Source organism: Bufo gargarizans, chromosome 11, assembly GCF_014858855.1.
Source record: "Bufo gargarizans isolate SCDJY-AF-19 chromosome 11, ASM1485885v1, whole genome shotgun sequence".
Lineage (NCBI taxonomy): Eukaryota > Metazoa > Chordata > Amphibia > Anura > Bufonidae > Bufo > Bufo gargarizans.
The window spans coordinates 75,702,661-75,718,463 of record NC_058090.1 but is presented as its reverse complement, the minus strand read 5'-3'; the positions used below and the strand labels follow the sequence as shown (position 1 = coordinate 75,718,463).

The following is a 15,803-nucleotide window of genomic DNA, read 5'->3' as shown; positions in this document are numbered from 1 at the left end:
AAGGCATCTGTGTTGGTCCCGCGTTCATATGTGTCCACATTGCTGAGAAAAATTGTAATAAATGAAGCTTTAAAATATGCAAATGAGCCTCTAGGAGCAACGAGGGCGTTGCCATTACTCCTAGAGGCTCTCTTGTCTGCACTTTGATTTAAAGGGCCAGGTATAAACATGATCACGCTCTGACTTCTCCTAAAGTCTCCCACTGCGCGGTGCGCTTGAGTATCCGGAGCAGGCACGGAACGGTATAGAGGCTGGCAGTACAGAAGAGAACTCCTCCCTGTACTGCGCCTGTGCTGAATACTGAAGTGCACGGCACAGCGCGAGACTTGAGGAAAAGTCTGGGCCAGACGTGATCACGTTTACAGAAAGAGAGCTCTACCTACTCAGCCTAAAGGGATTTTCCACTACTTTGGATATCGATGATCTGTCCTCAGGATAGGTTAGCAGTATTAGATGGGGGGGCTGGTGGGGGGGTTGACAATTAGTATCCCCCACCGATCAGCTGTTTCAGGCAGCCACTGGTGGTGGCCTGGCCAGGGTAATGGTACTCAGCTCCCATTCAACTGAGGATAGGTCCAAAGGATAGGTCATCAGTAAAAAGATCTCGGGGAAAACTCTTTTAACTTGACTGCTGGCTGATCGCCACTGTAATATTATCCAGTTATTTTTTTATTATTCTCATAGGAATAAGTTTAAGACATTTTATTTTTTTCCATAAAGTTGGTTCTTATGCAAAACAGCAAATGGTAGATCAGATAGAAGGTCTGAAGTTGAGAATGAGGAAGATTTTAGGCAGGAAAATACAGTGAACTGTCTCGATTGCCAGCCATCGAGTGCTTCAAAAGACGATCCTGGCGACCCCCACAGTGCCTGCTGCAGTAGAAAGAGCTCAAAGCTTTTTTATCTAACCTTTCAGAAGTACATCTTTTAAGTTTGTCATTTCGGTATGTCTGCCTGAAATGGTCTTTGGCTTCATCTAAATTTAGATACTTAATTTCAGAAATGCTCCGCGCCTCATGTCGATCATGACGCCTACAGTTGACTGTATTGCTATCTTAGAAATAAGAAGGATTCTTTCCAAATTTTTTGTTTGGGAGTGCTTTAGTGGGAACCAATTTAATAGACATGATTATCTATAGTTTTTATTTTTTACGCGTTTTTTTAAAATCAAAAAACGTTATACATACAGCTGTCCTGTGTGCCAAAGCCCACCTTCTTCTGTGTGCCGGATCATTCCTACACCGACTGTGATGCCCCCACGCGTACAGATCCCAAATGTGGCCGCTGGAAATTCTGTTGATCCATACTGTACATCTTTGAGAAAAAACAAATGGGGTCTTGGGGATGCACCGTACTATGGCACACTGAGTACCTATGGTTCCTTGCTTTGAACCCATAGTACCGCCCTTGTTTAGAGGTCTATTCATGTGGCATTACACATTTTTAGATGTTGGAATTATGACCCTTTGAATGTAAACACTCAATCCGCATGCTATGTCTAGTTTTAGCTTCTCAGCTGCTAAAGACAAGTGGCCACCATTTACGAACTTTGGCCTTGTTGCTCATGCCTGGTTTACTGCTATAATTTCATTTTAAATGGAGAACCTTTTTAAGGTTTAGGCTTTCTCTGGTCAAGGAAAGAACAGCGGGGCAGATAAACTAATCCAGTCTAATATTTAGGCAGTGTAAACTTGGACCAGACAGACCAAAGAGGTGCCAAATTTATCAAAGTGTTTCATACTGGATGATAGATTTTGTGCATCTTTAGACGCTTTTGTCTAACCTTACACCACCTATTGGTTGGCTTACTTTTTCCATGCACCAAAAATTTGCCACAGTTTAAAGGGATTTTCCTGGATAGTGTTTTTTATCGGGTCACAAAGGATTCAGCATGTCCTACGCAGCTAGTCATTCCCTGTAGTGGTGACCCACCTCAGTGATCGACTAAGCAGACATTTCTGCTGTGTCAAGGCAGGACGAGGGAGTGAAGAGCAGCGAGGAGTAGACCAGCATCGGAACGACAGGGTGAGTAAAATTTTTAGTTTTTAACCTTCTGTGGCTTTTTTTTTTTTTTGTTATAACAGTTATCCAGGCAGGAAGTGCTCAAACCCATATGCAGTTGTGCATATATATATATACAGGGGAGCAGATCCTGCACTTGTGGCCCGTTGCTAATGGTGATTCCCAGCAAAAATGCATATAGTGGAGGATGCCTGCAGCGGACCACAAGTGCCACAATAAATATCCTACACAAGATGGCAATTATGTAGATGTGATAACCAATATAGCAAAATAATAATATTAGCAAAGACAGGTGCACTCTGCGGTCTTTCTAAACCCTCAAACTGATGTTAAAATTGAGAGATTAGCCAACATATCCTACTGTGGAGGACATGTCTGAGCCCGAGCACCGCGCCAAGGTTTCTCAAGTAGCTCGGGTCCTAACGCTCACTTACCTGTGCCGTATGGGCAATACCAGGGGCCAGTGGGCGAATTACAGGAGCGTGAGGTCTGACTCACAGACAACTCACCAGTTACCTCCAGCATGTAACCATGCTAGCAATGGGCGGAGGGAGAAGTCTGCGAGTCCCACTCAAGACTGGCTGATATGGCCCAGGCCTCGTAGGTGCACCTAAATGTAGCCTGTAGATGGAAAGCAGGCTCATTTAAATTGGAGTTTATACAGGTCCTTCTCAAAAAATTAGCATATTGTGATAAAGTTCATTATTTTCTGTAATGTACTGATAAACATTAGACTTTCATATATTTTAGATTCATTACACACAACTGAAGTAGTTCAAGCCTTTTATTGTTTTAATATTGATGATTTTGGCATACAGCTCATGAAAACCCAAATTTCCTATCTAAAAGAATTAGCATATTTCATCCGACCAATAAAAGAAAAGTGTTTTTAATACAAAAAAAGTCAACCTTCAAATAATTATGTTCAGTTATGCACTCAATACTTGGTCGGGAATCCTTTTGCAGAAATGACTGCTTCAATGCGGCGTGGCATGGAGGCAATCAGCCTGTGGCACTGCTGAGGTGTTATGGAGGCCCAGGATGCTGCAATGCGGCGTGGCATGGAGGCAATCAGCCTGTGGCACTGCTGAGGTGTTATGGAGGCCCAGGATGCTTCGATAGCGGCCTTAAGCTCATCCAGAGTGTTGGGTCTTGCGTCTCTCAACTTTCTCTTCCCAATATCCCACAGATTCTCTATGGGGTTCAGGTCAGGAGAGTTGGCAGGCCAATTGAGCACAGTAATACCATGGTCAGTAAACCATTTACCAGTGGTTTTGGCACTGTGAGCAGGTGCCAGGTCGTGCTGAAAAATGACATCTTCATCTCCATAAAGCTTTTCAGCAGATGGAAGCATGAAGTGCTCCAAAATCTCCTGATAGCTAGCTGCATTGACCCTGCCCTTGATAAAACACAGTAGACCAACACCAGCAGCTGACATGGCACCCCAGACCATCACTGACTGTGGGTACTTGACACTGGACTTCAGGCATTTTGGCATTTCCCTCTCCCCAGTCTTCCTCCAGACTCTGGCACCTTGATTTCCGAATGACATGCAACAGTCCAGTGCTGCTTCTCTGTAGCCCAGGCCAGGCACTTCTGCAGCTGTTTCTGGTTCAAAAGTGGCTTGACCTGGGGAATGCGGCACCTGTAGCCCATTTCCTGCACACGCCTGTACACGGTGGCTCTGGATGTTTCTACTCCAGACTCAGTCCACTGCTTCCGCAGGTCCCCCAAGGTCTGGAATTGGTCCTTCTCCACAATCTTCCTCAGGGTCCGGTCACCTCTTCTCGTTGTGCAGCGTTTTCTGCCACACTTTTTCCTTCCCACAGACTTCCCACTGAGGTGCCTTGATACAGCACTCTGGGAACAGCCTATTCGTTCAGAAATTTCTTTCTGTGTCTTACCCTCTTGCTTGAGGGTGTCAATGATGGCCTTCTGGACAGCAGTCAGGTCAGCAGTCTTACCCATGATTGCGGTTTTGAGCAATGAACCAGGCTGGGAGTTTTTAAAAGCCTCAGGAATCTTTTGCAGGTGTTTAGAGTTAATTAGTTGATTCAGATGATTAGGTTAATAGCTCGTTTAGAGAACCTTTTCATGATATGCTAATTTTTTGAGATAGGAATTTTGGGTTTTCATGAGCTGTATGCCAAAATCATCAATATTAAAACAATAAAAGGCTTGAACTACTTCAGTTGGTGTGTAATGAATCTAAAATATATGAAAGTCTAATGTTTATCAGTACATTACAGAAAATAATGAACTTTATCACAATATGCTAATTTTTTTAGAAGGACCTGTACACCTCAAAGCCTCTCTATATACAAACAAATAATGTTTGTCACCTTTTTTCTGGTCACCTTGCCTCACAAAAAGCGTAATACCAAGTGATCAAAAAGTCTTATATATCCCAAAATGGTACCAATGAAACCATCTCATCCCGCGAAAAATTAGCCCCTACCTAAGACTATCGCCCAAAAAATAAAAAATAGAGCTCTCAGAAAATGGCAAAACGAAAACAAGATTTTATTTTGTTAAAAAATTATTTTACTTTGTAAAACTTAATAAAAATGATAGACATATTAGGTATCGCCGCGTCCATAACAACCTGCTCTATAAAAATATCACATTGTATGCCCCCTCAGGTGAATGCTGTAAAAAAATAAAATAAACTATGCCAAAACAGCCATTTTTTTCACCTTGCCTCACAAAAAGTGTAATACTAAGTGATCAAAAAGTATTTTGTAACCCAAAATGGTAATAATCAAACAGTCATCTCATCCCACAAAAAATTAGCCCCCACATAAGACAATCACTTAAAAATAAAAACCAATGGCACCCATAAACCTATGCATCAAAATATGCGCTGCAAAAGCCATATGGCAATCCTTCCATTCTGAGTCCTGCCATGTGCCCCCGCAGCAGTTTACCACCACATTTGGGGTGTTCCCATATTCAAGAGAAAATGGGTAACAAATTATGGGGTGCTTTTTCTCCTGTTACCCCTTGTGAAAATGAAAAATTTGGGGCTAAAGCAACATTCTATTGGAAGAAACAAAACTTTTCCTTTTTACAGCGAAGTGTTTTCAAAGTGCTCCTTACCCCGCTTAATATATTATTTAAGGGGTGTAGTTTCCAAAATGGGGTCACTTTTTGAGCGTTTCCACTGATGGGGTACATCAGGGTCTCTTTAAATACAAAATGATGCCTAAAAACCATTCTAGCGAAATCTGCCTCCAAAATCCATATGGCGCTCCCTTCCTTCTGACCACTGCCACTTGCCCATAGAGCAGTTTACCGCCACATATGGGGTATTTCTGTAAACTGCAGAATCAGAGTAATATATAGAGGTTTATTTGGCTGTTAACCCTTGCTGTGTTGCAAGAAAAAATTTATTAACATAAAAAAATCTACCAAAAAAGTGAAATTTTGAAATTTCACCTCTATTTTCCTTTAATTCTTGTGGAACACTTCAAGGGTTAACAAAGTTTGTAACATCAGTTTTGAATAATTTGAGGGGTGTAGTTTCTTACGTAAAAAAATGGTTTTGGAAATTTTGTTGAAAATTTGAAAAATTGCTTCTAAGCCTTCTAACATCCTAAAAAAATAAAATGACATGTACAAAATTATGCCAACATAACATTATGATGTATTACTATATGTCTTAAAAGTAGAGAAATGCAAATTTTGAAAATTATGAATTTTTCCAAATTTTTGGTACATTTTTAATTATTTTATAAATAAAGGTGGAATATATTGACTCAAATTTACCACTGTCATGAAGTACAATGTGTCACGAAAAAACATTCTCAGAATAGCTTGGATAAGTAAAAGCGTTCCAAAGTTATTACCACATAAAGTGACCCATGTCAGATTTGCAAAAACCGGCCTGGGATTTAAGGTGAAAAGTGGCCCAGTACTGAAAGGGTTAAAGGCTATGTACACCTTTTGAGGGCAATTTGAGGTTTTCATAAGCGTTTTTTTTTTTTTTTTTAATAAGCGATAATCATCCAAATTATAACAAATAAAGGCTTGAAATATCTCGCTTTGCATGTAATGAGTCTCTCATATATTAGTTTCACCTTTTAAGTTGCATTACTGAAATAAATGAACTTTGCACAATATTCAAATTTTTCGAGTTTCGCCTGTAGCACCATTTGGATTTTCTGTCTTTTCTATCAGACCAGGAGCTGATGGGCTTCTTATCTCTGCTCTCTGACATTATAAACACTCACTATAGCTCAGTTCTTATCTTACTGATAAGAATGTGGCTTAAAGGGAATCTGTCAATTGCTTTTACCATTTTAAGCTGTCACCATCGCCATGTTCACTAAAGTACCTTATTTCCTGCAGTCGTCTTCTTACTTTATTTCGTTTTGTCGTTTTGATAAAAAAAGCCCTTTTTATGATATGCTAATGAGGCTCCAAGGTGCCCAGAGGGGCGTTTTTTTCCTCTCTGGTGCCCAGTGCCCACTGCCCCCCTGCAGTGCCCAGCCCGCCTTGATTTGAATCCCAAGAACGCCTCCTGATCCTGAAACAACCTCCCACAGCCCCGGCAAACGGTTCCGCCCCCTTCCCACGTCATCATCTACCTTCTAGAAATGTCCCATCCTTTTTCCTGTCGGCGGCCAGGAACGCAGGCGCAGTACGGCCTGCAGCCTGCGCGATCATCAAGCTCCTGAGGGCAACGGCCTCAAAAGTCTCACTGGGCATGCGCCGAGCCCAGTGACGTAATCTGAGCGCTGTTGCCTGCGCCTGCGCGAGATTTCTGGCCGCCGACAGGAAGAACGGGGCATTTCTAGAAGGTAGACGATGACGTGGGGAGGGGGCAGAACCATTTGCCGGGGCTGTGGGAGGTTATTTCAGGATCAGGAGGCGTTCTTGGGATTCAAATCAAGGCGGGCTGGGCACTGCAAGGGGGGCGTCACTAGGCACCATAGGGGAAAAAAACGCCCCTTTGGGCACCTTGGAGCCTCATTAGCATATCATAAAAAGAGCTTTTTTTATCAAAAGGACAAAACGAAATAAAGTAAGAAGAAGACTGCAGGAATTAAGGTACTTTAGTGAACATGGCGATGGTGACAGCTTAGAATGGTAAAAGCAGGTGACAGATTCCCTTAAAAATTAGTGTTTATGATGCTTAGTAGTTTTAGAGAGAAGGTTTATTAAATGACCAAAGTGAAAGTACCAGTCACAGAGCTAGAAAAACTTTTTTAATATTTAAAATATTTTTAATAAAGACCGGTGGAAAAAAAATTTGCCGAAAATGTGTAAAATGGAATCATAAAAAATTAACTCTGACTCTGAAGGTGTACATAGCCTTTAAGACATTCACTTATTGTAGGCTATTAAGATATGCTCGAACAACTTGAAGCAAGGGATTGATGTAGCCCTTCCACATCTCCCTTCCATGTGATAAATACATATTTGTTCTCCTTCTAATTGTATTTTTAAACCGTTATAAACTGTTATTTAAAAAAAAATAATCAAGTCTGAAAAACGCGGTCACTTATCTTATTGTTTTGTGGCGGGAATGAAAAGCATTTATTTTGCTGGTGTTGAGTTATCAGTCATGCTTACTTTTTGTGATTTATGTTTTTTTATGTTTTAAATTTTTTTTATTTTTTTTTATTTACGTTTTATGTTTTTTTTATTTTTATTTCAAATTTTTCAGAGCCCCCTTGGTTTTAGTCGGTTTGTTTGTAAATGCTACTCTGCTGGTTACTTAGTGACAGTACTGCTTGTATACTTCCCATACACTTTAGTAGAGCATTGTTAGCATACATGTTCCCTGATCCTCTCCTTGTGAGTCATTTCACCCTCGTGGCACCTATTTACTATTGTAATTCACCCTAGAATGAAAACTTTAAGAAGCAATATCCTCCCGTTGTTCTCTAAATGTGTTACTTCCTAAAATGTGTTGGGGACATGTCAGGTATATACAGATGCAGTGATTTCCTGGAGACTATCGGTGTGAAAATCTGCATTTTTCTCACGCCCATCAATAGAAATGACTATTCTTGTCTACAATATGGAGAAGAATAGGACTTGTTCTGTAATTTGTGGAACGGCCACACAAATCCCCCAAAAAGAATGGGTCAGTGTGCTATCCACTAAAAATCTGGTCGTGGGCATGAGGCCTAAGTGTATTGCACTGCAAGCCCGTAATGAATCTGCATCAAAATCTGCATGTGTTACATGTGGATTGGTCACGGATTTTGCTGTGGATTTCACCCTCTGCATTGCAAACGTTGACAACCACGGTGGAAATCTGCTGCATAAAGGAGGATTTAAAAATCTGCAGCCCTGTACAGTACTGTAATAGGCTTCATTCCGTGGCAGGAAATCTGCTGCTCATCTGCCACGTAAATAAAACCCCATCCACACTCGGCAGAAAAAAAAAAATGTCATCAATTTCAGGGGCATGATGCAGATTTTCAGATCTCCGCATGCCACGGATTTCCTGCAGAACCAGTTTGCATCGAGATACATGGCAGGAATATTTCATCTTGTCTATGTGCCCATGTGGCGAGCTCGCTGCCTGAAAGCCACAGCGGCAAAATCTACACAAAATCATTGCTGCAGATTTATTTGCGGAACCTCTACAGATTTTCTGCAGATTTCACCCTCTGTATTCCGTGGCATGAAATCCGTGGCAGACAGCCTCCGCTTGAAATTACATGCTGTGATTTTTAATTACGTGCGTGGGGGCGAGTTTTTAGAATTCCGTCCACGTTGCTGCAACTGTGCACATACATATGACATGACGTGGAAACATCTTACGGTAGAATTTTTTCTTTTTGTGTTGTGTGATTGTATAAAACATGTTTTACTACTTTACCTGACTGTGAATGTAATAAGATTTATGTTTCCAATTTGTAGATTGGGCGGGACTATATCAGCGTATAAGATTGTGCCAGACGAAGTAGAAGATATTAAGGTAGTATATTCTATTATAAATCCTCCTAAGGAGCATGAGCTGATGAATGTTTGTCATAAAGTAGCTGTATCCACGCTTAACTCATCCGTATTCATTTCTTAAACCGCGTAGTAATATGAGACGTCCTGGTTTCCCGGTACGTTGTAAAGGTCAGCAGCTTGCAGTATCGTCCCATACGGTCGCTCGACCCCAAAGGGCAACTTCAGAATTGAAAAATCTAAAACGTAAATAAAATTGTCCAGTGAAAGTACTAAAAGCAGTGATTTGAGGTTCAGACCCCTGTAATATTCAGAGCAGCCCTCCCTTTGATTGTCACAGCAGTGATCCCCAGTAACTAAAGCATCACCCACGCACGCCAGTAGTCGAGGCCGGCCTCCTCACCTCTCTTTTAGTCAGAGCAGTCGCCACTTCTCCCAGTAGTCACAAGTAGTTGGTTATGCAAATGGAACATACCCTTGTAACCTCCACAGGCTGGTGCTTTAAAGAGCATCTGTCAGCAGTTTTGCACCTATGAAACTGGCTGACCTGCTGCATGTACAGTCGTGGCCAAAAGTTTTGAGAATTACATAAATATTGGAAATTAGAAAAGTTGCTGCTAAAGTTTTTATAATAGCAATTTGCATATACTCCAGAATGTTATGAAGAGTGATCAGATGAGTTGCATAGTCCTTCTTTGCCATGAAAATTAACTTAATCCCAAAAAAAACTTTCCACTGCATTTCATTGCTGTCATTAAAGGACCTGCTAGGATCATTTCAGTAATCGTCTTGTTAACTCAGGTGAGAATGTTGACGAGCACAAGGCTGGAGATTATTATGTCAGGCTGATTGGGTTAAAATGGCAGACTTGACCTGTTAAAAGGAGGGTGATGCTTGAAATCATTGTTCTTCCATTGTTAACCATGGTGACCTGCAAAGAAACGCCTGCAGCCATCATTGCATTGCATACAAATGGCTTCACAGGCAAGGATATTGTGGCTACTAAGATTGCACCTCAATCAGCAATTTATAGGATCATCAAGAACTTCAAGGAAAGAGGTTCAATTCTTGTTAAGAAGGCTTCAGGGCGTCCAAGAAAGTCCAGCAAGCGCCAGGATCGTCTCCTAAAGAGGATTCAGCTGCGGGATCGGAGTGCCACCAGTGCAGAGCTTGCTCAGGAATGGCAGCAGGCAGGTGTGAGCGCATCTGCACGCACAGTGAGGCGAAGACTTTTGGAAGATGGCCTGGTGTCAAGAAGGGCAGCAAAGAAGCCACTTCTCTCCAAAACAAACATCAGGGACAGATTGATCTTCTGCAGAAAATATGGTGAATGGACTGCTGAGGACTGGGGCAAAGTCATATTCTCCGATGAAGCCTCTTTCCGATTGTTTGGGGCATCAGGAAAAAGGCTTGTCGGAGAAAAAAAGGTGAGCGCTACCATCAGTCCTGTGTCATGCCAACAGTAAAGCATCCTGAGACCATTCATGTGTGGGGTTGCTTCTCATCCAAGGGAGAGGGCTCACTCACAATTTTGCCCAAAAACACAGCCATGAATAAAGAATGGTACCAAAACACCCTCCAACAGCAACTTCATCCAACAACAGTTTGGTGAAGAACAATGCATTTTCCAGCACGATGGAGCACCGTGCCATAAGGCAAAAGTGATAACTAAGTGGCTCGAGGACCAAAACGTTGACATTTTGGGTCCATGGCCTGGAAACTCCCCAGATCTTAATCCCATTGAGAACTTGTGGTCAATCCTCAAGAGGCGGGTGGACAAACAAAAACCCACTAATTCTGACAAACTCCAAGAAGTGATTATGAAAGAATGGGTTGCTATCAGTCAGGAATTGGCCCAGAAGTTGATTGAGAGCATGCCCAGTCGAATTGCAGAGGTCCTGAAAAAGAAGGGCCAACACTGCAAATACTGACTCTTTGCATAAATGTCATGTAATTGTCGATAAAAGCCTTTGAAACTTATGAAATGCGTGTAATTATATTTCACTACATCACAGAAACAACTGAAACAAAGATCTAAAAGCAGTTTAGCAGCAAACTTTGTGAAAACTAATATTTGTGTCATTCTCAAAACTTTTGGCCACGACTGTACACTTGGCAGCTGACGGCATCTGTATTGGTCCCATGTTCATATGTTCCCGCATTGCTGAGAAAGATTATGTTCTAATATATGCAAATGAGCCTCTAGGAGCAATGGGGGCGTTCCTGTTACACCTAGAGGCTCAGCTCTCTCTGCAACTGCTGCACCCTCTCCACTTTAAGGGTCCATTCACACGTCCGTGAGTGTGTCCGCACCCTCCGTGTGTCCGTGAGTGTGTCCGCACCCTCTGTGTGTCCGTACCCTCCGTGTGTCCGTGAGTGTGTCCGCACCCTCCTTGTGTCCGTGAGTGTGTCCGCACCCTCCTTGTGTCCGTGAGTGTGTCCGCACCCTCCTTGTTTCCGTGAGTGTGTCCGCACCCTCCTTGTGTCCGTGAGTGTGTCCGCACCCTCCGTGTGTCCGTGAGTGTGTCCGCACCCTCCTTTTGTCCGTGAGTGTGTCCACACCCTCTGTGTGTCCGTACGCTCCGTGTGTCCGTGAGTGTGTCCGCACCCTCCTTGTGTCCGTGAGTGTGTCCGCACCCTCCTTGTGTCCGTGAGTGTGTCCGCACCCTCCTTGTGTCCGTGAGTGTGTCCGCACCCTCCTTGTGTCCGTGAGTGTGTCCGCACCCTCCGTGTGTCCGTGAGTGTGTCCGCACCCTCCTTGTGTCCGTGAGTGTGTCCGCACCCTCTGTGTGTCCGTACCCTCCGTGTGTCCGTGAGTGTGTCCGCACCCTCCTTGTGTCCGTGAGTGTGTCCGCACCCTCCTTGTGTCCGTGAGTGTGTCCGCACCCTCCTTGTGTCCGTGAGTGTGTCCGCACCCTCCGTGAGTGTGTCCGCATATGCATTTCCGGAGCGCCCCCCCCCCCCCGATCTTCCGGTCCGCGGCTCCGGAAAAAAATAGAACATGTCCTATTCTTGTCTGCAATTGCGGACAAGAATAGGCAGTTCTATGGGGGTGCCGGCTGGGTGTATTGCGGATCCGCAATACACTACATACGTCTGAATGGACCCTAATTGACAGAACCAGGCAGGTGTGATGAAGTTTTCCCTGCCTGGCCCTGTTGTTCAAAGTGTAGAGGGTGCAGCAGTTGCAGCGGAGTCTCTAGGAGTAATGGCAACGCCCCCGTTGCTCCTAGAGGCTCATTTGCATATATTAAAACATCATATTTCTCAGCAATGCCCACACATATGAACATGGGACCAACACAGATGCCTTCAGCTGCCAAGTGCACATGTAACAGGTCAGCCAGTGTCATAGGCCCTTAAAAGAGGACCTGCCGCCACTCCGGACATGTCTGTTTTAGTTTCTACTTGTATTCTTCACTTAATAACAATTCCGGAGCGTTTTTTCATCTAATTTATGTTGTGCCTTTCCTACTAGCTGTTTATGAGTTGATTGCCAGCATTTTTCATTAAAGGTCCAGCTGGGTGTTACCCTGTACAGTTTGACATTATCCAGTCAATGCTGCCAGTGTCAGCAGTTGGTGGGGAGGGGTTCCCTGCACAGTCCAACACCCATCTGCACCTTCATTGCTAACTGCATGTACGTCATGTATAAATTCTAGCAGGAATAATAGAGGAATGACGCAGTTCACACTTACCGTGGCGGGAATGTTGCTCCTGTATTCATTTTGTAGCAATTGCTCTTTTGCATCTATTTCCGTTATCATTGCCTTTTTATGCTGACCTATGTGTACTCATTATGACTGAAACATACCTGAAAATGCCCAGTTTACATCACTTTCATCTTTTCCAATAAGATGACCCTCCTGACGTTGATGTCTTTTGCCAGGAATCATTAATAGACTGGTGCGATGAGAAAGAACTTAACCTGATCCTAACAACAGGAGGAACTGGGTTTGCTCCAAGAGATGTTACTCCAGAGGTGAGATATTCATTACGTGGGTTTTATGTGGTATGAATAGTCTGTAATCCGTAGTTACATGAAATATGTTTGGCTCTTTTTGTTAGAAAAGTGTGCAGAAGAAAAAGTTGATTTTGGGGTATCCTGTGGTCGGGACAGCCCATAATTAGCGGTTATGAAAATAAGTAACTGCATTCATTTTCATTTACATGCCTTAAGCAAGAAACATGGATTCCGTTTTTTAAGGCACAGGAGAGGCTGCAGACTGTGCTGTGCGCAGCAGCATGCATGTCGCAGGCTGTGGCAATAACCTTATAGAAAGCAGGAAGCAGGTAACAATAGTGCTATGCATATTTACCATGGTCGCTCAGCACATTCTTGAATTGATGCCATACACCAACCCAGACCCCCATTACACCTGATATTTTATTACTCAGCAACTTGCAAGCAACAGCAATGGCATCTGCAAGCATGATTACATGGGAAACTAGGGCCTCCTTAGTAGGATATCCAGTGAAAACCATTGAGGTAATGTGAATCGTTCAAAGGGTATTCTATTTAGATATTGTCCCCTATCCAGTGGGTAGAGTGGTGGAGGTCTGACCACTGGGACCCTCTTCAGGCATGAGAATGGTGGTCCTGTTTCCCATGTTTGAATGGTGGGCGGTTGATTCAAACTCCATAGATAGCTTGCACTGGGAATATGGGACCCCTATTCTCACGATCGGTGAGGGCCCCGGTGGTCAGACCCCCAGAATTAAACAGTTATCCTCTACCCTCAAAATTTACTTTTCAGTTTAGCTCCAGCCAAGAATTGGTCTGTCTTCTGGATCTTGACACCCTCATAGCCTCCATGGAGCATGGTTATTATCTGCCCTGTCCTCTGTATAAGTAATAATAATTTGTGAGATATTACAGGTTTTAGCAGAAGGAGGTCTTATTTATACAGAGGATGGGCACTACTATAAACAGCTGCTGATGATCTGGAGAATGACTCCTACATCGTGGACGCCAGTTCATGATCTGAAGAATGACTCCTACATCGTGGACGCCAGTTCATGATCTGGAGTATGACTTCTACATCGTGGATGCCAGTTCAAGTACCATGTTGGGGGGTGCTGACCTATATTAGAGTGATTATTGACCTTTCACCTTTGTTACGTGTTAGTCTGTCACCTCAAAGTCTCATGATCTGGAGAATGACTACTGCATCGTGGACGACAGATCAAGTACCACGTTGGGGGGGTCTCGAAGAGATATAACAATTAAAACACACCCTTATAGCCTCCATGGAGCATGGTTATTATCTGCCCTGTCCTCTGTATAAGTAAAAATATTTTTTTAGATATTACAGGTTTCAGCAGGTCTTAAAAGGTCTTATTTATACAGAGGATGGGCACTACTATATACAGCTGCTGAGATTCTCATGATCTGGAGAATGACTCCTACATCGTGGACGCCAGTTCATGATCTGGAGAATGACTCCTACATCGTGGACGCCAGTTCATGATCTGGAGAATGACTCCTACATCGTGGACGCCAGTTCATGATCTGGAGAATGACTCCTACATTGTGGACGCCAGTTCATGATCTGGAGAATGACTCCTACATTGTGGACGCCAGTTCATGATCTGGAGAATGACTCCTACATCGTGGACGCCAGTTCATGATCTGGAGAATGACTCCTACATTGTGGACGCCAGTTCATGATCTGGAGAATGACTCCTACATCGTGGACGCCAGTTCATGATCTGGAGAATGACTCCTACATCAAGGACGCCAGTTCATGATCTGGAGAATGACTCCTACATCGTGGACGCCAGTTCATGATCTGGAGAATGACTCCTACATCGTGGACGCCAGTTCATGATCTGGAGAATGACTCCTACATCGTGGACGCCAGTTCAAGTACCATGTTGGGGGGTGCTGACCTATATCAGAGTGATTATTGACCTTTCACCTTTGTTACGTGTTAGTCCGTCACCTCAAAGTCTCATGATCTGGAGAATGACTACTGCATCGTGGACGACAGATCAAGTACCACGTTGGGGGTCTCGACCTTTAGCAGAGCGATTATTGACCTTTCACCTTTGTCATGTGTTAGTCCGCTCCCTCTGCCCCCACTTCTTGCTAAATAGTGGACACAGTGTCGCACGTGACTGCAGGATCCAACTACCCAAGGATTGTTCCTAGTCTGTAACCATGGAAATACATTGCTCCACCTAGGTGCTGCATACACAAAACGGTAGTATACGTTTTTTTTTACGATTTGCAGAGTTGTTTTTATTTATCATTTTAGTTGGGTAAAAATTGTGAACATACCCTTTAAGTGTTCAAACATCTACTCCTAGCTTTCGCTCCTCGCATCATCTTGGAATTCGCCCTCCTCGCCACTTGCTCATCCTTATCACTAGAGTTGAAAGGAGCTTGTGTTATTTTGAGATTGCAAACAACAAGTCAGTGAATGTGTGACTTCAGTGTGGGCTGACAGATTGCACAAGAGTTTGGCTTTTAACAGAATCCACATATGGCCGTGCCGCACGATGGTTTGTAGTAAAGGCTATCATGCCATATGACTGTTTAATTACTGTTGTCCCTGTTTAGCATCACAAACTCAGTGTAGCATCTCCTGTACCTCGCCACGTACGACAAGCTGGCGCGCCGGGGACTGAAATTCGCATCTCTGCTTTCTAAATGTCACACACTGACGGTTTTCTACCCCCGAAGAGATATGACGATCAAAACACAGATCCCATCAAAGTGCGAAGGGATAGAAAGAAATTCCAGATAAGGGGAAAAGTGAGCCTTTGGATCCGCAGCGTCCAAATGCTATTAAATATGAGCACGCAGGATACCAGGCGAGGCACGCTTTCAGTAGCCAAAGTGGATTTAACCCTCTTGGTAC

At 43.4% G+C, this 15,803-nt stretch overlaps 1 protein-coding gene across 13 annotated transcripts in view; it reads left to right on the top strand.

The window, feature by feature from the left end:
* The window catches only part of GPHN (gephyrin), a 260,432-nt gene that overhangs the window by 93,689 nt on the left and 150,940 nt on the right, over positions 1-15,803 (top strand). For all 13 annotated transcript variants that reach the window (XM_044271635.1, XM_044271633.1, XM_044271629.1 and 10 more), the window contains exons 3-4: positions 8,902-8,959; positions 12,827-12,919. In XM_044271635.1, the coding sequence (XP_044127570.1) occupies positions 8,902-8,959; positions 12,827-12,919 (151 nt within the window). The remainder of the gene's footprint in view (positions 1-8,901; positions 8,960-12,826; positions 12,920-15,803) is intronic.